Source organism: Thalassophryne amazonica, chromosome 1, assembly GCF_902500255.1.
Source record: "Thalassophryne amazonica chromosome 1, fThaAma1.1, whole genome shotgun sequence".
Taxonomy (NCBI): Eukaryota; Metazoa; Chordata; class Actinopteri; order Batrachoidiformes; family Batrachoididae; genus Thalassophryne; species Thalassophryne amazonica.
This window is the reverse complement of record NC_047103.1, coordinates 16,787,579-16,812,751: the sequence shown is the minus strand read 5'-3', so window position 1 is coordinate 16,812,751 and position 25,173 is coordinate 16,787,579. Positions and strand designations below refer to the sequence as shown.

General features: G+C 41.9%; 1 protein-coding gene across 1 annotated transcript in view; it reads right to left on the bottom strand.

Moving 5' to 3' along the window:
• gpr158a (G protein-coupled receptor 158a) overlaps window positions 1-25,173 on the bottom strand; it is a 206,753-nt gene that overhangs the window by 63,483 nt on the left and 118,097 nt on the right. The window contains 1 exon segment of the mRNA XM_034166305.1: window positions 23,054-23,122. Coding sequence (XP_034022196.1) covers window positions 23,054-23,122 — 69 coding nt within the window.

Genomic DNA, 25,173 nt, shown 5'->3' with positions numbered 1-25,173 from the left:
CTCCAAAAACATTAGTCCTATCAACATTCCGGTTTGGCAGCATTCATCCTTAACCCAAAATACATAAACATACCAAACCGCAAGCATCAGCTCAACCTGGTTTGTCCGTGATCAATGTTATACATACAGTAGTGTTCAGAATAATAGTAGTGCTATGTGACTAAAAAGATGAATCCAGGTGTATATTTCTTATTGTTACATGGGAAACAAGGTACCGGTAGATTCAGTAGATTCTCACAAATCCAACAAGACCAAGCATTCCTGATATGCACACTCTTAAGACTATGAAATTGGGCTATTATTAAAAAAAAGTAGAAAAGGGGGTGTTCACAATAATAGTAGTGTGGCATTCAGTCAGTGAGTTTGTCAATTTTGTGGAACAAACAGGTGTGAATCAGGTGTCCCCTATTTAAGGATGAAGCCAGCACCTGTTGAACATGCTTTTCTCTTTGAAAGCCTGAGGAAAATGGGACGTTCAAGACATTGTTCAGAAGAACAGCGTAGTTTGATTAAAAAGTTGGAGAGGGGAAAAGTTATACGCAGGTGCAACAAAAATTATAGGCTGTTCATCTACAATGATCTCCAATGCTTTAAAATGGAAAAAAAAAAAAAAACAGAGACGTCTGGAAGAAAATGGAAAACAACCAGCAAAATGCATAGAAGAATAACCAGAATGGCAAAGGCTCACCCATTGATCAGCTCCAGGATGATCAAAGACAGTCTGGAGTTGCCTGTAAGTGCTGTGACAGTTAGAAGACGCCTGTGTGAAGCTAATTTATTTGCAAGAATCCCCCGCAAAGTCCCTCTGTTAAATAAAACACATGTGCAGAAGAGGTTACAATTAGCCAAAGAACACATCAACTGGCCTAAAGAGAAATGTAGGAATATTTTGTGGACTGATGAGAGTAAAATTGTTCTTTTTGGGTCCAAGGGCCACAGACAGTTTGTGAGACGACCCCCAAACTCTGAATTCAAGCCACAGTTCACAGTGAAGACAGTGAAGCATGGTGGTGCAAGCATCATGATATGGGCATGTTTCTCCTACTATGGTGTTGGGCCTATATATCGCATACCAGGTATCATGGATCAGTTTGGATATGTCAAAATACTTGAAGAGGTCATGTTGCCTTATGCTGAAGAGGACATGCCATTGAAATGGGTGTTTCAACAAGACAATGACCCCAAGCACACTACTAAACAAGCAAAATCTTGGTTCCAAACCAACAAAATTAATGCCTCGCAGATGTGAAGAAATCATGAAAAACTTTGGTTATACAACTAAATACTAGTTTAGTGATTCACAGGATTGCTAAAAAAGCAGTTTGAACATAATAGTTTTGAGTTTGTAGCATCAACAGCAGATGCTACTATTATTATGAACACCCTCTTTTCCTGGATTAATCTTTTTAGTCACATAGCACTACTATTATTCTGAATACTACTGTATGCACGCATATGCATGCACAAAGGCCACTTGGCTTTTAATATCTAAATTATTAATATGGTTTACTTACCATTTTGGTCCTTGTGTTCATAAACACGTGTGCCTTGTTGTCATAACAAAACTGCAAGAGTAAAAACTTGCAAACAAGAAAGAATTTAGGTGCTCGTGGTTGTAAAACTCCAAATGGAAGTGGAATGGTTTGAGATCAAGTGTTATGCAAAAGACTTTCTATTCTGATGGGGTAAAACTAGAGTAGGACTTGAAGGTGAATATTAACACTGATGCACATTGAAGATGGCGCTAAAGTCGCGTAAATATTCACATTTTGCTGCCAAGGTAATGGAAGCCCAAAATCTAACCTATTTGCATGTTCAACATCCGTACACGTTGCACACGTTTTTACACACGTAAACCTGATTTAAATTAGGAGCTGCATTTCATATAGACTTCACATACCTAGCAACAGATTGGGCACCTTTTTTTTTTTTATCTTTGATCCACCTCGCGTATGCACTCTGCACAAAACACATTCATCGTGAGGAAAATGTTCTCTTTACAGTAGCGTTCAGAAAAGTAGTAGTGCTATGTGACTTCAGTTTAATCCAGGTTTTGCGTATATTTCTTATTGTTACATGGGAATCAAGGTACCAGTAGATTCAGTAGATTCTCACAAATCCAACAAGACCAAGCATTCATGATATGCACACTCTTAAGGCTATGAAATTGGGCTATTATTAAAAAAAGTAGAAAAGGGGGTGTTCACAATAATAGTAGCATCTGCTGTTGATGCTACAAACTCAAAACTATTATGTTCAAACTGCTTTTTTAGCAATCCTGTGAATCACTAAACTAGTATTTAGTTGTATAACCACAGTTTTTCATGATTTCTTCACATCTGCGAGGCATTAATTTTGTTGGCTTGGAACCAAGATTTTGCTCATTTACTAGTGTGCTTGGGGTCATTGTCTTGTTGAAACACCCATTTCAAGGGCATGTCCTCTTCAGCATAAGGCAACGTGACCTCTTCAAGTATTTTGACATATCCAAACTGATCCATGATACCTGGTATGCGATATATAGGCCCAACACCATAGTAGGAGAAACATGCCCATATCATGATGCTTGCACCACCATCCTTCACTGTCTTCACTGTGAACTGTGGCTTGAATTCAGAGTTTGGGGGTCGTCTCACAAACTGTCTGCGGCCCTTGGACCCAAAAATAACAATTTTACTCTCATCAGTCCACAAAATATTCCTCCATTTCTCTTTAGGCCAGTTGATGTGTTCTTTGGCAAATTGTAACCTCTTCTGCACGTCTTTTATTTAACAGAGGGACTTTGCGGGGGATTCTTGCAAATAAATTAGCTTCACAGAGGCGTCTTCTAACTGTCACAGTACTTACAGGCAACTCCAGACTGTCTTTGATCATCATGGAGTTGATCAATGGGCATTCTGGTTATTCTTCTATGCATTTTGATGGTTGTTTTCCGTTTTCTTGCATGCATCTCTGTTTTTTTTTGTCCATTTTAAAGCATTGAAGATCATTGTAGATGAACAGCCTATAATTTTTTGCACCTGCGTATAAGTTTTCCCCTCTTCAATCAACTTTTTAATCAAACTACACTGTTCTTCTGAACAATGTCTTGAACGTCCCATTTTCCTCAGGCTTTCAAAGAGAAAAGCTTGTTCAACAGGTGCTGGCTTCATCCTTAAATAGGGGACACCTGATTCACACCTGTTTGTTCCACAAAATTGACGAACTCACTGACTGAATGCCACACTACTATTATTATGAACACCCCCTTTTCTACTTTTTTTACTAATAGCACAATTTCATAGCCTTAAGAGTGTGCATATCATGAATGCTTGGTCTTGTTGGATTTGTGAGAATCTACTGAATCTACTGGTACCTTTTTTCCCATGTAACAATAAGAAATATACTCAAAACCTGGATTAATCTTTTTAGTCACATAGCACTACTATTATTCTGAACACTACTGTATGTAGGTTGTCACTTCTTCAGAGAAATATACCTGCACAGATAGACACTGGAGAGTAAATTGCGTATCCTGACTGAGGCAAAAAAAAAAAAAAAAATCCTTACAACAGTCTCAGCGCTACTGCTAAAATCAAGACTGATGCAACACTCGGAACAGACGAGCGTGACAAGTGCAAGATTCACACAATTACCTACTTACTCATTCAATCAACAGTCAGTCACTTAATTTGCAGTTAGCTTTTATTATAAATCACCCGCCAGCTGGCTCCACACAGAGATTCAGTGGGTTGTCTGTCCTCCAGTGAGTGTCCCTGTTGATGTGATGATGATGTAACCAGCCAGCTGTGGTGTGAGCAGCAGCTTTCACAGAGATGCCGTTCAGATGTTTTGTACATTTTGGATCCTGCTGTCTTGTCACACTCTTTATTGTGTGGTTTGAAAAGAGTAACATTTCTTGGTGACACATGTCTGGCATGTGTCAGTTTTCACTTGAATAGGTGACTTCTTGAATTGTAATCACATCTGAGGCATCACTGAGGCATCAAAAACGTGACGCCGGTGTGCAGCACGTGGATGCAGATTTGACTGGGATGTGACCAGACTTCAGCCCTGTGAGCTAAATGGGGTTGAAGTCCAGTCTGGTGGTATACACTGCTGCTACATGTTGCTGCAGCCACCACGCTATGGAAACTCCCTCAAGTATTTTTTTTTTTTGATAGGAAGAAACCTCAAGCAGACCAGAATCAGTGGGGGTGGCCATCTGCTTTGGCCATATTAACCAAAATGAAATGAGACACATGCCAGATGACACCCAGAGAAATCAGCCGCATGACCAAAAATCCCGTAGCTGACATTACTTCAGGAGACTGATGAGTTTGTGTCATTTAACACCAAGTAATCTCAGTGGTACCCAAGAATCCTCCAAAGGGACCAAGTATTCCAGCGCTCTGTGCCCCGTGGTGCTGGCACCTCTACGCGCCCATGGGGCTGTGCATAGTGTTTTGGGCTTATGTGGCATACAGTCAACTCCTCAAGTCATTCATGACTCACAATATGAGACACCTCATTACATCACACACACACACACACACACACACACACACACACACACACACACACACACACACACACACACACACACACACACACACACACACACACACACACACACACACACACACACACATTCATGTGAATTTCTGAACATTCTTAATCTTGCTCCTGTCATCATGAGCACCTCCCGCTTCAACATGTTCATCTTCATTTGTTGACTATATATTTGTATTTCCACTCTGTTATCAAGACACATAGTCGATTGTTGTGCCTCAAACCTTGTTTCCAATGTTATAAAACCTATTTCGCCAAATTATTCCAGAACCCTATTATAGGCCCTGAGGTCCACTGGTGCCTCAGAGGCAGATTCTGCAGTGTGAAGTGGAGAACAGTTTATGGCTCTACTGGGACACCAGTCCAACACAAGACACTTCTCCAGCCAAGACAGCTACCCATGTACAGATGGCTGGACTGGGACAGACATCTTGTCTAAAGACACAGTCGGGTGGCATGACAGAGAATTGGACCCTCGCCTACATGTTGGTTTCCCAACCCCTTATCCCACTGAGCAGGTCTGTCCAGTTCTGTTTTTTTTTTTTTTTTTTGCTTGATTCACATGATTCATGAGAAGGTAAACTGGCTGTAGTGATGGAACGCTTCATAAACATCCACAAGGGTTCCTTTGTTTCTTGTGAGTCCAACATTTCTAATTACATCCAAAAATAATAATAATAATAATAAAAATCTCCCTGGAAATGGAATGGGGCCCTTTTCTAATGGAATACCAGTATCAAAAGGTTTGGTATGGTGCCAATTGAAGAGCAGTTTTTGAGCAGTCTGGTTGTTTTTCCACCAATTGTGAAGAAATATGAATTTTAGTTCAATTAGGTAACAGAAAACACTGGCTCTCCCGCAATATAAAACAGCAATAGCTTCTTCTGATTGGCCTTTTGTTGTATCTCTTACACACAATCTGACACTTTACACTTGTCAACTGTTTGACATGAGGAAGGACACGTGGTCACAACGAGGATGCAACATTCAAATGGATGCACCACTGAGCACAAACAAGCTATTGTGAGCAAGACCGCTTTAAATTAACCATTTGCTGAAGGGCAAAGAGGAGAGTCAGTAAAGGGTAATGATAATATAAAAAAGAAAAGAAAGTGGGTGGATTCTTCTGTTAGGGTAACACAATTATAAGAAGAGCACCAAAAAGCACCAGAGTGCAATTAACTTGCAAATTATTAGACAATAAAAATGCAAATGCATGGACACAGGGGTGGTGGAAGAAGAGGGTGAAAACCTGAAGGCCTGATCCACATCCCCATTAAGGTCAGCGTCCCGTAGGGTATTGAGTTCAGATGTCTCCTTCAATACCCCAAAATGTTTTCACGTGCTGAGTGGACAAGTAAAACATCCCATTCATGGCTGTTTTTCCACCTCCTGTTATAATCATACATATTAGCTCATGTTGTGAAGGTAATCTGGAACCCGTACCCCCCATGAAGCAAAGCAACCCCTAGCGATCACAAAAAAGACACATTTTGCTTGGAGTGAATACATAACCAGCTTCCCTCTCAGCTACATTTTTGCTGTCCGAGCTTGACACTGTCACCAATGCAGGGAATTTTTGCTATGCAAGTGCATGTTCTGACAATCTTCTGTTGTGGCTTATGTTTTGTTTTGACTGGACATAACAGATGGCTGCCCTGCTGATTCTGGTCTGCTTGAAGTGTCTTCCTGTAAAATGGTGATTCCGACTTCCTCCCTGCTCTAACTGCACACTCATGCATTTTTTAAAGCAACTTATTCCAATTAAAGATTACGGGGGGCTTGAACCTATCCCAGCAGCCACTGTGCGAGAGGCAGGGTGCACCCTGAACAGGCCTCCAGGCTAGTGCAGGGCAAACACACACACACCAACAAACTTTCACACCTTCACTCAAAGTTACCTTTTTATTCAACCTCGAGGTTTGCTGTATTGTTCAACCAGCTGAAGATTGGTTTTGTGTAGCTGTGACTGTACAAAACGGGACCTAAATAATGCATATAAAAATCTAAATGCTTACATTGTGATTGATAAAAACTACACAGCAAAATGTACCAAACTGGGACCCATGCACACATATATTTTGAAGAGAGTTAAAATGTGAGTGGCAGCATAATGCTGCATATAATGATGCCACATGTGAGTGAGTCATAACTCGTACATTCAATTCCACTTAATAAAATCACACTTTTAATGTCATCAGCCCACCACAGCTGCTGAAATGTAAATATATTCACTGTGGACATGACTGAATTATCACCATCATTTGGACAAGGTGTGACAAATTATTTCCTTCATGCAATTTTTTTTTAATTAAAAAATGGGTCCATGTTATTTTTTCTGGTCAAATTTTATTAGGAGAGATTTTTATCTCAAAAAAAGACTGTAGCACGATTACGTCACAGCCACGCAAAGGATTCTCATACAACCGTAATGATAAATAATTGTCCAGTTGTTCTGTTATTTGGAAAGTTTCTTTCTGGTTTTTGTGGTGAGCTTGTTAAAGCTTAACAGCAACATTATGTCCGTAAGTGATTGTAATGCCGAAATTAACCCTCTGGGGCCGACGCCGTTGTATACGACAGCTAAGACCAAGCTTTACTAAATTATAAATAACTTTTTAATGATATGAGGTAGAAACTTACTTTTTTTTGCTGAAAAGTTAACTCAGCGGACTTTCAAGCCAGCCATCAGCCATCTTTGTACTCCTCATAGAAGATGTGTGATGTGTCCAATGTGAGTGTCCAATCGGAATTGGTTCACCGTCACATGGTTTTCCAAAATCCAATCGTAGAGCACCTCAGGTGAAAAGCCAAAGATCATTTTCAGGAGTGATATGTTAATAGTTGGCCCATTTGAATAGCCCCCTGGGTGCTCCACTGAGTACATACTATTAGTACATACTCAGTGCACCCTGCGCCATTACGCACAGCGATCAGTGAAAGCAGGAACACACGGAGAGCCTCTGATGACAATCTCACGTGCTCAAACAAAGAGTGTGTAACTATCAGGATTGCTCCACTAGTTTGCATGTGAATGTTACTGGATAACTCTGTTGCTTTCTCTGTGTAAAGCACTGTTTACCATATCAATGGACAACAAAACGCATACACCATTTTGTATATATTGTTCAAAATGTGCATTTGGGTTTATTGTTTGAACCTTTCTGTTGTACAGTCTCTCACACAAGACCTCAAATTACCTTTATAAAGTGTCAAAACAGTTGTTTATTATAGTTTGCTGTGTGTTTTGAATAAATGTGTATGGAAAATTATTTTTCGCTTTATTTTTTCCTTGCCTATTTTTGATTTTAAACCTTTATTACACTTATAAAACACAACAAAAACATATATTCTGAAAGCACAGGTTGTCCTGAAGAAAAAGAGACATGCCAGGCGAGTGAACTGTCCAAAAAATGCCCTCGGACCCCAGAGGGTTACGAAGAAGCAGGCAGCACCATGAATGAATGATTGTTTATGAATGCTTGTGTTCACAACTACTAGCAGACTTGTGCTGTCACACAAGCACCACAATGTGGTGAAAGGTGCGTTTTTCTTTCCTGCTCTTCCTCTTGGTAATCGGGATAAGTACACACTACAGGCTTCATGTGTGTACTTGAATATTCATTACATGTTTTGCATTGACCAAACCTTGTGCAAATAGCTTTTAACGAAATTGTAACTGCATTACTGGTAAATGTCCACTAGGTGGAGATATTGCTCCATTTCAACAACCCTGAGTATAGAGTGTTGTAGCACACAACCAGTGATGACCAACCTGTTGTTTATATTAGTTTTTTTTTTTTTTTTTTTTTACCAATGAGGGCCCTGACCTGCCTGATGTGTCCTGATGGAAACACTCTGAGTATTCCTCTAGTTTGTTAAGCATCTGCAAAATTCCAGTGAAACTAAAGTTAACTTTGCATTACGTAGCAACTTTATGCCATCAACCAACTTGCAGAAATGTAACAGTGAGGCTGTGCTGATTTATTATCCGGGTTGGCGGTTCACTGAAATGGAGCACTTACTGAAATGAAAATACCAAAAATAAAATATCATATTAGTCATCTGTCAATAATGCAGTCTGAACACATCACTTTGTAGGTTGAAAATGACTAAAACTCGAATGCTGGGAGTGTTAGAAAGAACACCAGCTAAAGAGAAGAAAAATGACTTTCAGCCATTTACTGTGTCTGTCTCCATCTGAGTCGACAATGGTGGCACTGCCTCGGAGACGATTCTGTCACAACAAAGCTCTTGTGCTACTTTTAATGTTTTTGACATGAAATAGTGATAGCCATCCGCTCCGCCCATGCCCTGCTTTCTCTGGTCATCATCTCCCGCTCGTTCTTCGCCTGCTCTTTTTTGTAATTGGTGAACTGCCTTCAGTAGGAGAGAGCGGGAGGTGGTGAGCAGAGGAGAGGTGTAGTGTTGTAATGGCAATGGATCCATTTTTATATGAAAGCTGACAATCCCTGCGACACGGGGGAGGGCAGCTTTCTGGAGAGAGGCAATGATGCCATCTCTCACCGCTGCTCCCTGAGGTGGGCCAAGTGTAAATTACATCCAGCTTGGCCTCTGCACAGTCGAGGCCAGAAGTGGCAGAAACTAGCCTGCCGCAATTCCCTTCCTTCATCATCACCACTCCGACCCTGAGAGTTGTTCCCGTCTTGCTCAGGCACAACAGAGGCCATGACTGATTACATGTGATGACGCTACGGACAGTTTGGGTTTTTTATTTTTTTTATTTGCTCCTGCACAAACATGAATGCTGCATTCGTGTTCACAGCGTTTGACCAACAGAAAACTGGCTGTGTGAGAACGCCTGCATACAGCAGATGCTTCCAGTTTTATACCAGAAAAAAAGCAAAACATTTTTGCAATGTACAGAAGAATGAAGGAAGAAAGATGACGTGCCGCTACATGTGTACAACCCAGAGTCCACACTGTGTAAAAAAAAAAAAAACACACTATCCTCGCACAAAAAAATACACAGAAAAACATATAAAAGTTAGTACATATCCCATGTATTCATCTGCCGGCAGGTAGCAACTGATGGCTTTATAGAAACAGGAAGGGTTTTCTGCCCAAAAAGGGGGATAAATTATTGTCCTTTTTCTTTTTCGTGTTGTTGTAGCACTAACACATGTTTCTGAATGTTAAATGAGAGCTGCACATTGAGCGTGTGATTTGAAAGTTAGAGGAATATGCAACAAAACATTGTTTTAGGGTCCTGTCTCACTGGGCTGTGACTGTTGGAGAGTAGCTGGAGATGCGAATTAGCGACCAAGCACGCCAGTGAGCAACAAATTCGCAGTTGGTATCTCACTGAAGTGGTGCAAACAACACATCAGTACATGTTGTCCGAATGTCAGCCGTATTTTGCACTGACTCGCGGCAGAGATGTCTAGATACATAGCACATGAGTGCCGAGTGGTACTCCTGCAAGTACCAAGCACAGCCTTCGCAGATCTGCTGATTTGTTATCAATTGCTGAGCAGCTCTCTCACAGATGTCTAATGCTACTTGCACAGAGTATTCAGCTGGTACTGTCCTGCTATTAACATGCTATTATGTGAATAGACGCTGTGAAAATTCCACTTACTGTACCCAGTAATGAACAGCCCTGTAAATGATGATTAAAATAAAAATAAATGATAATTTAAAAAGCATAGCATGACTCCACAAAGGAGAAATAAATACAACAGGAATAAAACTTTGAACAGGACACTCACCTGCTTGTAGAATGATTTCCCACAGGTTGAAATATGCAATGTCCAGCGGTCCATGTCATCGAAGAGCTCCTGGCTAGCACCATCACGCACGGATCATGCGCGATCACCAACCACAGGATTCAATATTTAATGTACAGTAGGGAAGAGCTACTGCCTGCATTTCATTGTCACACAAGGATCGCGCGCGATGTTCTCCTGTGAGCCGATGTCCTCCTCAGGGTCCCATGAATGACCAGTATTCGGCCTGGGGTACAAGCGGTGGCCTGCACCTGGGCTCCTGCTGTGGGCCACTATATAAAAATTAAAGATAAATCCAGATGGAGCAGACAGGGGTGTCCAGCCCGCTGACCATGCATGCACATGGGGCAGCAGCTGAGCCGAGGCGAAGACCCTTGTCGCCTGCCAACTTTGAAATGGTCAAAATCCAGGCATGACATGTGCGATACCGTATGAGTCAAGCAAGGGAACAGCGACACCCAGCGAATGTTGCACAAAATCAAATGTTTTTTTATACACTCAACAAAAATATAAACGCAGCACTTTTGGTTTTGCTCCCATTTTGTATGAGATGAACTCAACGATCTAAAACTTTTTCCACATACACAATATCACCATTTCCCTCAAATATTGTTCACAAACCAGTCTAAATCTGTGATAGTGAGCACTTCTCCTTTGCTGAGATAATCCATCCCACCTCCAGGTGTGCCATATCAAGATGCTGATTAGACACCATGATTAGTGCACAGGTGTGCCTTAGACTGCCCACAATAAAAGGCCACTCTGAAAGGTGCAGTTTTATCACACAGCACAATGCCACAGATGTCGCAAGATTTGAGGGAGCGTGCAATTGGCATGCTGACAGCAGGAATGTCAACCAGAGCTGTTGCTCGTGTATTGAATGTTCATTTCTCTACCATAAGCCGTCTCCAAAGGCGTTTCAGAGAATTTGGCAGTACATCCAACCAGCCTCACAACCGCAGACCACGTGTAACCACACCAGCCCAGGACCTCCACATCCAGCATGTTCACCTCCAAGATCGTCTGAGACCAGCCACTCGGACAGCTGCTGAAACAATCGGTTTGCATAACCAAAGAATTTCTGCACAAACTGTCAGAAACCGTCTCAGGGAAGCTCATCTGCATGCTCGTCGTCCTCATCTGGGTCTCGACCTGACTCCAGTTCATCGTCGTAACCGACTTGAGTGGGCAAATGCTCACATTCACTGGCGTTTGGCACGTTGGAGAGGTGTTCTCTTCACGGATGAATCTCGGTTCACACTGTTCAGGGCAGATGGCAGACAGCGTGTGTGGCGTCATGTGGGTGAGCGGTTTTCTGATGTCAATGTTGTGGATCGAGTGGCCCATGGTGGCGGTGGGGTTATGGTATGGGCAGGCGTCTGTTATGGACGAAGAACACAGGTGCATTTTATTGATGACATTTTGAATGCACAGAGATACCATGATGAGATCCTGAGGCCCATTGTTGTGTCAACATCCAAGAACATCACCTCATGTTGCAGCAGGATAATGCACGGCCCCATGTTGCAAGGATCTGTACACAATTCTTGGAAGCTGAAAATGTCCCAGTTCTTGCATGGCCGGCATACTCACCGGACATGTCACCCATTGAGCATGTTTGGGATGCTCTGGACCGGCGTATACGACAGCGTGTTCCTGCCAATATCCAGCAACTTCGCACAGCCATTGAAGAGGAGTGGACCAACATTCCACAGGCCACTATTGACAACCTGATCAACTCTATGTGAAGATGTGTTGCACTGCATGAGGCAAATGGTGGTCACACCAGATACTGACTGGTATCCCCCCCCAATAAAACAAAACTGCACCTTTCAGAGTGGCCTTTTATTGTGGGCAGTCTAAGGCACACCTGTGCACTAATCATGGTGTCTAATCAGCATCTTGGTATGGCACACCTGTGAGGTGGGATGGATTATCTCAGCAAAGAAGAAGTGCTCACTATCACAGATTTAGACTGGTTTGTGAACAATATTTGAGAGAAATGGTGATATTGTGTATGTGGAAAAAGTTTTAGATCTTTGAGTTCATCTCATACAAAATGGGAGCAAAACCAAAAGTGTTGCGTTTATATTTTTGTTGAGTATATATATACATAAATATATTTAAACATTTTTGTTTCCATATCTGTATGCATGTGAACACAGCTTAATGAAAAGAACTTATGGCGTTGAGTTATAGTCTCAGTATATTGATATTAAATTGCGACATAACGACTTTAAAATAGACATTTGTTTTACATAATTACATTAAGGCTCTTCGAGAATTTGTTTTTGTAGTTGGTGCAGTTGATGGTGAAGCACTGACTGCCTTTTTTCCCCTCATTTCGCTTCTGTTTAACAGGTGTCTTAATTGGCTCAAGGCGCTGTGTCCACCCTTAGTAATGGCCACGTGCGGCACGCCGCTAGTCACGTGATGTCCATTCCAGTCTCTATTTCCATGGTCGCCACCACTGCTAGCATGTTAACATAGTAGCGCAACAGTGGGATTGTGGGTAAACTGAGCCAGTTGACCAACACTGCAGGCTTGTGTAGTATACTAATGTGACCGTTACAGAGCTGCGTCTTTTGCACAGCAAAATCTGAAAGCTGGAATTGCACCAAGAAGCTCCATGTTGTGAGGCAGCTGTACACGTCGCACTGCTGTGCAGCCCTATTTTTCACTCTTCCCATTTAATATTCTGCAAGCACAGAAATGCCATTCTTCTGAAGCACCTGGCAGAGTTGCATTCTCAGGCCAGGTGGCGCCACAGTGACAGGCTCCCGATTCATGACTGCGTCTGAATGTGTCTCTTGACTGGAGAAGCTGGTGGCACCTGCAAAATGAGCAGCAATGGGACTCAAAAGACTCTCGCTTTACATCAATCTGAGCCTCTTCAGCAGCATCAGTAAGAACGTAACAGACAAAAATGCCGGCCTGACAAGCTAACCCACAGATCACATTATGAATCCCAAATGCACGTCGTCTCCTCCTTCTTCCTCCCTCATCTCAACAGCCAGACGGAAACGAGGCCGTCCTTGGTGCTGCCATCACTTTGCTTCTCTGCTCGGGCATGTACCGTCTGCTCCTCTCTCCCACCTGTTTCATTTTCAGCGCAGACCTGAAGTTATTGCATGTGACACACTCAGGAGAGAAGGGGGGGGGGATTGCATTACCCTGCAAATCAGAATGCCACGGGAGCAGGATGAGATGTGTCTCCTGCTGCTTAATAACAGCGGAATGATTTAAAATAGAAGCAGCAGCAGAATATTTGGGAATCTATATATAGTTTGGGAGCGACCACATGGCTCACATGCAATTTGTAGCAGGGACATGGAAATGCATCCGTGTGGAGTCCAACTGTGCATGCCGCACAGTGTGGTATTTTTAACCAATAGAGACAAAAATTATTACTTTGTCATCATCTTTGCTTGCATTTCACTGGAAATTATTATTTTACTTGACTCATGAGATTGTCCATGAGCGAAGATACAAATGAGTAAAAAGGTCTCACATCATAACCAGGATGAGGGTTCAAACACGCGCTTAAGACTTTACCTCGTTACCCAACCCAGTCTCACAAGGTTTTTTCGTGCTCCCGCCACAAAATGAGTCAAATTTTCATGAGGGGGATGTTTTTAAATCTTACTATTACTAACCCATCCCTTCCCCTAACCTTGACCATAACCCCCCCCCCCCCCCCCCCCCGCATCACTTTTCATTTTGTGCACCCGTCATGGAATGTATTCAAATACATTTGTGCTCCCATTACAAAAATATGCCACTTTTCATGACAATATCACAGACCAATAGATGAATGCATATTTTGTGATGCTGAATTGCAACATGCCATGAGTTATGGTACAACCACAATTCCAATGAAGTTGGTACGTTGTGTAAAATGTAAATAAAAACAGAATACAATGATTTGCAAATCCTCTTTAACCTATATTCAATTGAATTGTTGGGAAAGTGTAGTGACACGGACCCACAACAGGGGGCGCAAATGAACGGTCAATAGATGAGCCAAAATATAACAATTTAATGTTGTGAATGTGCACAACGAACATACAGACAATCTCAGAATATCATAACAGTCAATACACAAAGGTGACGTGTGGGCAGGCTCGAGGATAGAAGACGTCTGTCCCAAGAAGAGCCGGAACCACACGATTTCCGCCGCCCCAGAACCTGGTGAATACTGGAGCCGCCAAGTCCCGAATTCCCAGGTGATCACCGTCCCCGACTGTCGGATCTGGTACTGCTGGCGAAGAACAAAGACAGTCAAGTGTGGGTGTGTGTACACCCAGTAACAACAACGGTGGGAATGCCACCTCCACCTCTCACTCAGAATGCTGATGAATTTACAGTGATCCCTCAGAGGAAAAGAGTGCCGTCCTGCACTCACTCAGCCTCCACAAGAAGAGGGACCAGTACTTCTGCAAACACTCACAATATACAGCTTATTAGAAACACAAATGGCTGAGGATATTACCTCCAATGAAGTATGATATCTCGGCAACGAGGTGGAGATGACGTCTGGTCTTTATGGAGTGAGATGATGTTGAGTAGATGGGTGACAGCTGTCAAGAGGTAATGAGCGACAGCTGTCACCCCCGGCTGTGTCCATGGCGGCAGCGCCCTCTCGTGCCTGAAGCCCGCACTTCAGGCAGGGCGCCCTCTGGTGGTGGGCCAGCAGTACCTCCTCTTCTGGCGGCCCACACAACATGAATATCAAATCAAATCACATCAATTTTATTTATATAGCGCCAAATCACAACAGTTGCCCCAAGGCGCTTTATATTGCAATACACCACAAAGACAAGATATTTAATGTTCAAACTGATAAACTTAATTGTTTTTGTGCAAATATTTGCTCATTTTGAAATGGATGCCTGCAACACATTTCAAAAAAGCTGGGACAGTGGTATGTTTACCACTGTGTTACATCACCTTTCCTTCTAACAACACTCAATAAGTGTTTGGGAACTGAGGACACTAATTGTGAGTGTCATGATTGGGTGTAAAAGGAGCTTCCCCAAAAGGCTTAGCCTTTCACAAGCAAAGATGGGGCGAGGATCACCACTTGTGAACAACTGTGTGAAAAAATAGTCCAACAGTTTAAGAACAATGTTTCTCAACGTTCAATTGCAAGGAATTTAGGGATTCCATCATCTACAGTCCATAATATAATCAGAAGATTCAGAGAATCTGGAGAACTTTCAACATGTAAGCAGCAAGGCCAAAAACCAGCATTGAATGCCTGTGACCTTTGATCCCTCAGGCAGCACTACATTAAAAACCAACATCATTGTGTAAAGGACCTTGCCGCGTGGGCTCAGGAACACTTCAGAAAACCATTGTCAGTTAACACAGTTCGTCGCTACATCTACAAGTTAAAGTTAAAACTCTACCATGCAAAGCAAAAGCCATACATCAACAACGTACAGAAACACCGCCGCCTTCTCTGGGCCCGAGCTCATTTGAAATGAACAGACGCAAAGTGGAAAAATGTGCTGTGGTCTGATGAGTCCACATTTCAAATTGTTTTTGGAAATCATGGACGCCATGTCCTCTGGACAAAAGAGGAAAAAGACCATCCAGATTGTTACCAGCGCAAAGTTCAAAAGCCAGCATCTCTGATGGTATGGGGGTGTGTTAGTGCCCATGGCATGGGCAACTTATACATCTGTGATGGCACCATCAATTATGAAAGGTACATCCAGGTTTTGGAGCAACACATGCTGCCATCCAAGCAACGTCTTTTTCATGGACGTCCCTGCTTATTTCAGCAAGACAATGCCAAGTCACATTCTGCACGTGTTACAACAGCGTGGCTTCGTAGTAAAAGAGCGCAGGTACTAGACTGGCCTGCCTGCAGTCCAGACCTGTTGCTCATTGAAAATGTGTGGTGCATTATGAAGCGCAAAATATGGTAACGGAGACCCCGGACTGTTGAACAACTGAAGTTGTACATCAAGCAAGAATGGGAAAGAATTCCACCTACAAAGCTTCAACAATTAGTGTCCTCAGTTCCCAAACACTTATTGAGTGTTGTTAGAAGGAAAGGTGATGTAGCACAGTGGTAAACATACCACTGTCCCAGCTTTTTTGAAACGTGTTGCAGGAATCCATTTCAAAATGAGCAAATATTTACACAAAAACAATAAAGTTTATCAGTTTGAACATTAAATATCTTGTCTTTGTGGTGTATTCAATTGACTATAGATTGAAGAGGATTTGCAAATCATTGTATTCTGTTTTTATTTACATTTTACAAAATGTCCCAAATTCATTGGAATTGGGGTTGTAGTCTTTACCTGTGGTATTCCAAAAAATAATGCCAAAACCATTCCGCATTCAAATACAAACAGTGTTAAAATACTCTCTACAGAGTAGAGAGTTACAGTGTTGTTTTACACTGTGCTCAGAGTGTATGTGGCTCCACTCAAAAGAGTATTAATTTAACACTGTGTAGAGACTGGAGAATACATTTTCATATGTCCTAAAGAAACACTGCAGGTCTCAAAAGGTTTATACTGTTAAACAGTTTAATATCGTCACACTATCAATAGTATGATTTGGTTGAACTTTTCTTTGGGACATTCTGAGCATTTGCCAGATTTTCGAGATGTTGCTGGACATCATGGCCTGCCTATACGCAGATATTTTGAGTGCTGTGTGGAGCAAGGGCAGAATCTCGGAATTTCTCCCAATGAATACTGGTGTTCCTCAGGGTTGGGTTCTGGGTCCTGCACTTATCAATGCCTTCACGGACTGGATGTTGGGTGTGCTTGTGGAAACAAGTGCCTTAGGTGCTTTTGGGTTTAAGAAAAGGTTTGGAAAGGAAAGGAACTTGACTTTGGCGATGATGTGATCTTTGCAAAATCAACAGGCACTCTGATTGTAGGACTTGAGAAGCTTAGTCAGGAATAGGAGTGACTGGGTTTGCGATTGACCTGGATCAAGACTAAGATCCAGGTTTTCAATAACGTTGGACTTGGCCATCAGAAGTGTATCTGTATGAAAAAATGTTGAGCTTGTAGAGACACTCACTTCTATCTGGCTCCTCAACCTCTGACATCAAGAAGAGATCCCTGGAAAGAGCTTATAATACCATGCCAAGTGTTTCGTGATGCTGATATCTCTGCAGGAGAACAAAGGTCCAAGTCTTTAGGGTCCTGGTGTTTCCTGCCTTACTGGATGGTTCTGAGAGTTAAACATTAACCTCCTAAGACCCGGAGGTTCTCATGAAACAAAACTTAGTTTATGGACTAGACAACCAAAAATGTCATGTCCACATATGTGGATGCCAGGCCCTAGGAGGTTAATGAGTGATCAAAGGTGATGACTGATGCTTTTGGTACTAGGTCTCTTTGAAGGATCCTTGGGTACTGCTGGAATGACTTTCACTTTGTGTCAAAAGAGCAATTACTTAAGGACACTCGGATGACTTGCATTGTGTCTGGGTGTGACCCAGCATGAAGTTGCCTCACTGAGGACCCTGTGGCTGGAGAAGATCAAGGGGACCCCCATGTTTTGTCTGTCTGTGGCAAATACATGGTTACTTTCAAGATGTGGACCAGTTGTCTGCCTGGGTGGTTGCCATCCAGGACCCAAGGCAGTTCCATGGTGTAGTGGATGTGGTGGCGTGATGCACCAGCTCATGCTCTCAGATTTAACCCGACTAATTTTAACTCAGAACTGGTGAGAATCATATAAATGCAGGAATTAACAATTAGGATTTCACTGACATTTTTCACCTAAGAAAAGTTGTAGTGTTATCATATGCAGTTAGATTCAGAGACACCCATAATTATCCTGTGTGTGTGTGTGTGTGTGTGTGTGTGTGTGTGTGTGTGTGTGTGTGTGTGTGTGTGTGTGTGTGTGTGTGTGTGTGTGGACAAGATATCACAAATGGCTGGACGGATTTCCTTCAAACGTGGTGGGAATAATAGCCGAATAGACATCTACAGGTGATTAGATTATTAAGTAGTTTGGTCAAAGGTCAAGAAAAACATGGTCCAAAACCCACCTTTTTTGTACATCCCAACAACCAAGAAGCCCAGATGGATATTGATCATCAAAGTAGAGCCCGACCGATATAAGCCCTTTACAAAGTACTCACTACTTTTGCCGATAGAACGCCGATAATTTCTCATAAACAGAACAGTTACTGAAATAATGTTTGTGTTGGCAATATGAAATGTCCTTGCACTGTTTGTCCAGCAGATCGAGCTCTGACTCCATTCAACTGAGAGCTGCTTACACCCCTGCTTAAATGTGTTCATCACATTGCCGTCAAACTGCACTGATCGGCTGACAAAAGCATACAAGTAAGTTTATAAGGATCTATATCCTTATCCTGAACCTATATATTCAACCCCTGGCAAAAATTATGGAATCACTGGCCTCGGAGGATGTTCATTCAGTTGTTTAATTTTGTAGAATAAAAGCAGATCACAGACATGACACAAAACTAAAGTAATTTCAAATGGCAACTTTCTGGCTTTAAGAAACACTATAAGAAATCAAGAAAAAAAATTGTGGCAGTCAGTAATGGTTACTTTTTTAGACCAAGCAGAGGGAAAAAATATGGACTCACTCAATTCTGAGGAATAAATTATAGAATCACCCTGTAAATTTTCATCCCCAAAACTAACACCTGCATCAAATCAGATCTGCTCGTTAGTCTGCATCTAAAAAGGAGTGATCACACCTTGGAGAGCTGTTGCACCAAGTGGACTGACATGAATCATGGCTCCAACATGAGAGATGTCAATTGAAACAAAGGAGAGGATTATCAAACTCTTAAAAGAGGGTAAATCATCACGCAATGTTGCAAAAGATGTTGGTTGTTCAGAGTCAGCTGTGTCGAAACTCTGGACCAAATACAAACAACATGGGAAGGTTGTTAAAGGCAAACATACTGGTAGACCAAGGAAGACATCAAAGCGTCAAGACAGAAAACTTAAAGCAATATGTCTCAAAAATTGAAAATGCACAACAAAACAAATGAGGAATGAATGGGAGGAAACTGGAGTCAACGTCTGTGACCGAACTGTAAGAAACCGCCTAAAGGAAATGGGATTTACATACAGAAAAGCTAAATGAAAGCCATCATTAACACCTAAACAGAAAAAACAAGGTTACAATGGGCTAAGGAAAAGCAATCGTGGACTGTGGATGACTGGATGAAAGTCATATTCAGTGATGAATCTCGAATCTGCATTGGGCAAGGTGATGATGCTGGAACTTTTGTTTGGTGCCGTTCCAATGAGATTTATAAAGATGACTGCCTGAAGAGAACATGTACATTTCCACAGTCAATGATGATATGGTGCTGCATGTCAGGCAAAGGCAATGGGGAGATGGCTGTCATTACATCATCAATAAATGCACAAGTTTACGTTGATATTTTGGACACTTTTCTTATCCCATTAATTGAAAGGATGTTTGGGGATGATGAAATCATTTTTCAAGATGATAATAAAACAAAATAAAACATAAATAAAACATTCCTTGCAAAAAGACACATAGGGTCAATGTCATGGCCTGCAAATAGTCCGGATCTTAATCCAATTGAAAATCTTTGGTGGAAGTTGAAGAAAATGGTCCATGACAAGGCTCCAACCTGCAAAGCTGATCTGGCAACAGCAATCAGAGAAAGTTGGAGCCAGATTGATGAAGAGTACTGTTTGTCACTCATTAAGTCCATGCCTCAGAGACTGCAAGCTGTTATAAAAGCCAGAGGTGGTGCAACAAAATACTAGTGATGTGTTGGAGCGTTCTTTTGTTTTTCATGATTCCATAATTTTTTCCTCAGAATTGAGTGATTCCATAATTTTTTCCCTCTGCTTGGTCTAAAAAAGTAACCGTTACTGACTGCCACAATTTCTTATCCTGATTTCTTATAGTGTTTCTTAAAGCCAGAAAGTTGCCATTTGAAATGACTTTAGTTTTGTGTCATGTCTGTGATCTGCTTTTTTTTCTACAAAATTAAACAACTGAATGAACATCCTCCGAGGCCGGTGATTCCATAATTTTTGCCAGGGGTTGTAAGTTGCAGCAACAAGAGGTACAAGATCAGATGTATTTCACCAGTCTTTTTAAGGATATGTATTTGCTAATTTCACAAAGGTTTAATTCTTGATTGCATTTTTTTGAACTTGAAAATTCTTCTCTGTTATAAAGTTAATCAATATGAGGACAAAGCTTCAGCTCATACCTTTTTTGTTAAGGGTCCAATAAAGAACATTTTATTCATTTAAAAAACATAATAATAATAATAATAATAATAATATCGGCTGATTTATCGACTATCTGCAAATCAGTCGATTTATCGATTATCTGCATTTTTTCATCCAAATATCGTTATCAGCATCGGCCTAAAAAAATTCATATCGGTCGGGCTCTACATCAAAGTATTTGTGATTGATTGGGATGAATGACATCACATGATGAAGTCATAGAGCCAACAAACATTATTACAGACATACTGTAAGTATATTTACTTGTCCATTTATATTGTGGTGTGCAGATCACGCAGGCTCTGCATCAGCCCTCTGCTGCCTTTCTTTATAACTGTGGCCTGTCACAGTGATATGAGGTCAAAAATGTGTTTGTTCCACAACCAGCATGATGGTTCGAGCCATTCTTTCCTTTTTAAAAGGTGTTTTTCATACAAATGTAAAGCTGCACCATTCAGGGTTTGTGTCTCACTTTACGGTTCTGGTTTGAACCTACATGATCCACATTTAATTTCTCAGAAAAACCTTTTGATGTGATCTTGTGTTCTGGGTTCAGCTGTTCATTTTGAAATGATGTGAAAGTGGGCATCGGTCTCACAAATGGCTTTCTTCCACTCAGTGCTATTTTCCAACATTTTCATTGATGTTCAGTTCCACTGTTGCACTTCACAGCTATTTATTCCTCACCAACCATTACCAATGACGTCATGCACCGTCAAAGAAAACTTCAAAAATAGCTTCTTTTCAGCACTTGGATTGCTTGCTCTGTAATAAGACACCCACTAGCCTCTGCAATTGCTTTCTTTACTTGCACTTTGCCAGCTATGTGTCAGACACACCGCTGTGAAAAATACTGAAGGAAAAAGGAAAAAAGACAGCAAATATTGTCAGATCATACTTTTAAGATATGAGAGATATTCGCCCTCGTCTAACTCGGGTGAATCTCTCTCATTTTGGGTAACTGGGCGTGAACGTCAGTCAGGCCCCTGAAAATGCATACCACCCTCCAAAAGCATATTATTGTATTATCATATAACGGCTGAGTAGATCCTTGTCATTTGATTGGTGCTTTGTATGTCACATGACATGGATTATTCGTCCCGTTAATGTTGTATTGCATTTAGAGTGCCATTTGGTTCCATACGTTTGGTACCATTGCACTCTGCACACACACACACCTGTACGTGTGCGCACATACGCAGCACACATATACGCAGCATGCACATATACCATATGATACCAAGTTAATTTATAAAGCACCTTAAAACAGCCAGCGCTGACACAAGGTGCGAAACACAATACAATAATAAATAATAATAAAGCACACAAAACATAAAAAGAACCACTAATTACAATAAAAAATTATCTAAGCCTTGTTGGTGTTGAAAGCCAAAGAAAAAAGATAAGTTTAAACAAACTTTAAAAAAGACCAATGAGGGTGTCTCCATATCACCCAGAGACAAGCTGTTCCACAGTTTGGGAGCAGTAACAGAAAAATCCCTGTCCCCCCCGAGCTTTCCTTTCAGCATCTCAGACCTAAACACCAGGTTCCCATTGGCCACCACTAACTCTTGGAACTCTCCTTCAGTTGCAAGTCAAATTGGAGCCCATCAACACCTAATTTTCTGTACAGGATGCCATTACATCACGAGATCTTTACATAGAAAATAGTTTTTGGTTGCAATATTAATATTTAAAATTTTTATATTTTATATATAATGCTGCGATTGCGCCACTTGCTGCTGGGGCGCCAAGACAGGTTCTACATATTCCTTCACATTTCTACATGTTTCTTCATGTCCAAGGGATCCAGGAGGGGTGACGCGTCCAGTCTTGCCTTTGATGTTGGCCAGCTTCGGCCGATGGAGAGGAATGGAGCAGTAACGGCAGACTAGCGGAGGTGACATAGTGGCAGCAGAGTTCAACTCTTGCTGGTGTTTTTAGTATGAACATCAAAGTTTTAAGCACGTTGAAAATTTTTCTGAAGGTCAGCGTTGCCTGACTGATGTCTACTACACTCCTCCGAAATCTGGTGGACCTTGACGCTAGTTCAACTTTTCATTCTCCGTTGGCAAACGTTGGGCAAGCAGAGTGTGAATGTGCCATTAATACTAAGGTACAGTGAGAGTGCCGTTGTGGATTTTCTTTCAGGGTGATCTGGTTAATAGTGATCCATCTACCTGGGCTGTGCAAAGCCTGCTCATCAACGCTTCACGCACCTGTCTTAAAAAATGGCGTTATTTATGGACTGAGGTTTGTACTATCTGACAAACATGAAACCTTATTCAGAGCGGTGACTCTGTTTGGGATGAATGAGTAACAGTCTGAAATGAAGGTCAGACTGAATGCCAGCATTCAGTCATGGAGATGATTTCTCTTTTGAACTCAGAGAAGCATGTGGCATGATAATTATCAGGAAATATCTTACAAACTGAGTGCATGGAAGGATGCAAAATACACAAGTATCCCAACAGAGAGAAGAAGAAGAAAGTGTGTGTGTCTTACCGGAAAGTAGAGAAGCAGAGCTCCACACAAGATGGCCTCAAGCAGAACTAAGCCCGACGCTCTGATACTCTGCCCAAAAACAAAGATACAGCTGCAATTAAACAACTACTACACATCATATTCTCATGTTGATTTTGTTTGAGATATTACACACAAGTTAGCATCTAAAATACAAAAGCTACATCCTGAAACCCAAACAGTCACCCTCAGCTGAGAGGAAATTGGATCCAGTTGTGTGAAACAACCCAAGAACCACCGAGGCACAGGTCTGCCATGAACTGGAAGCTGCTTCCCAAAAAAGAACCCCCTGCTCCAAAACCAACACCAAAAAGTATAACTTATATTTGCAGCTAACCACATGTACAAAGAACAAAAACCTGCTGGGGGAAGGTTTCATGAGACAAAGCATTCAACCCCACCAGCTCTTACTCATGATGGTGGTGCTATCAAGCTGTGGGGCCATGTTTCTGTACATGGTACTGATGTATTCTACAAAGGGGATGGTATAATGATGTAGGACAACCTCAGAATATCACCAAGAATTGGAATGGGCAATACTGTATCATGAAGGGGCAAGGCGGTGCTGGGTTTCCTCTCAACCGATCACCATAACAGGTGGTTTCCCAGAAGCTGAGGACTATAAGCTGAGTTCATCAGTTTTACTGATGAGCTCCTCCCCTCGAAATAAAGCAAGGACAACCTGCACCATCTTGGTCCTCGTTTTCCACCCGACCTACAATTTAAACTCGGATACAAGTGGGTGTTCCAAGAGGTCAGTCACCCCAAACACGCATGAGAGCAGGATGACAAATGGATAAAACAAGCTAATATTTAGCTTTTGAAATGGTCATCTCAAAGTTTCTGACCCCATCACAAACAAAAACAAAAACATCTGGTCTGTGGTTAAAAGTCAAACCCAACAAATTTAAATGAACTCTACAAATTTTGGGGAGAATCATGCTCGATAGCCAATAAGATTTCCTACGTTACCTTGGTGATGGCTTCTACAAAAATCTGGTCAGTTTGAAAACTTTCTAAATAATAGGTGTGCTGTATGGATAATGATGAACCTGTGCTGATTTTAGAAAACCCAAAACAAAATGAGACTCGTGTATCATATACACGAGTCTATATATATATATATATATATATACACGAGGTCTGTTAGAAAAGCAAACGACCTTATTATTTTTTTAAAAAACCATATGGATTTGAATCACGTGTGATTGCGTCAGACAAGCTTGAACCCTCGTGCGCATGCGTGAGTTTTTTCATGCCTGTCGGTTGCGTCATTCGCCTGTGAGCAGGCTTTGAGTGAGGTGTGGTCCACCCGTCTCATCTATTTTTTATTGCGAATAAATGTCTGAATGTTTTGGAGCTTTGCTGCATCAATTTTTTTCCAGAAACTGTGAGAGACCTCCAGGTGGACACCGTTCGAAAAATTAATATGGCTTTCAGGGACGATTTTATGGGGATTAAACAGATTACGGAGTGTTACTGCCGCTTTAAGGACAGCCCACAACTGCTGAGAGCGCGGCGCGCTCCCAGCCCCCATCGACAGGCTGACACCCCGCTGGAACAACCAGATCATTTCCAACGTGAAAGCTTTGTTGATCCGGGACCTCGTCTGACTTTCACAAAAAGGCAGAATATGTGGACATCAGCACTTTTTCCGCCACATTCCACCGTTACAGGAGTTTTTTTCATGGAAAGAAAAGCGGAGGGACGCGCCACGGCTCCGTTCATTACGCGGGACCAAACCACCTCGGTGTTGGTCTCTCAGGATAGCTTTCAGGTGGATTTCAGATGGATTCCGGTTGCTTTCCAGTCGTGTGAATATCCGATTGTGATTGTGCATGAGCTGGACTTGCCAGAACATGTCCCGTGAGGCTTCATCACGGCGTTGCTTTGCACCGAGCGGCTGCACCGCGACACGCGGTGGAGCAGCTTCTCTTTCCATGACTCCTGTAACAGTGAAATGTGCCGTTCATTTTTAAACTGGACGCTGTCTTGATCCGTTATGTCATCTGACTAGCACAGGAATTGTGAAAAGACGTGGACATCAGCACTTTTTCCGGCACATTAAGACAGACGTGCGGAGGAGTTCCGCGCGTCACGGT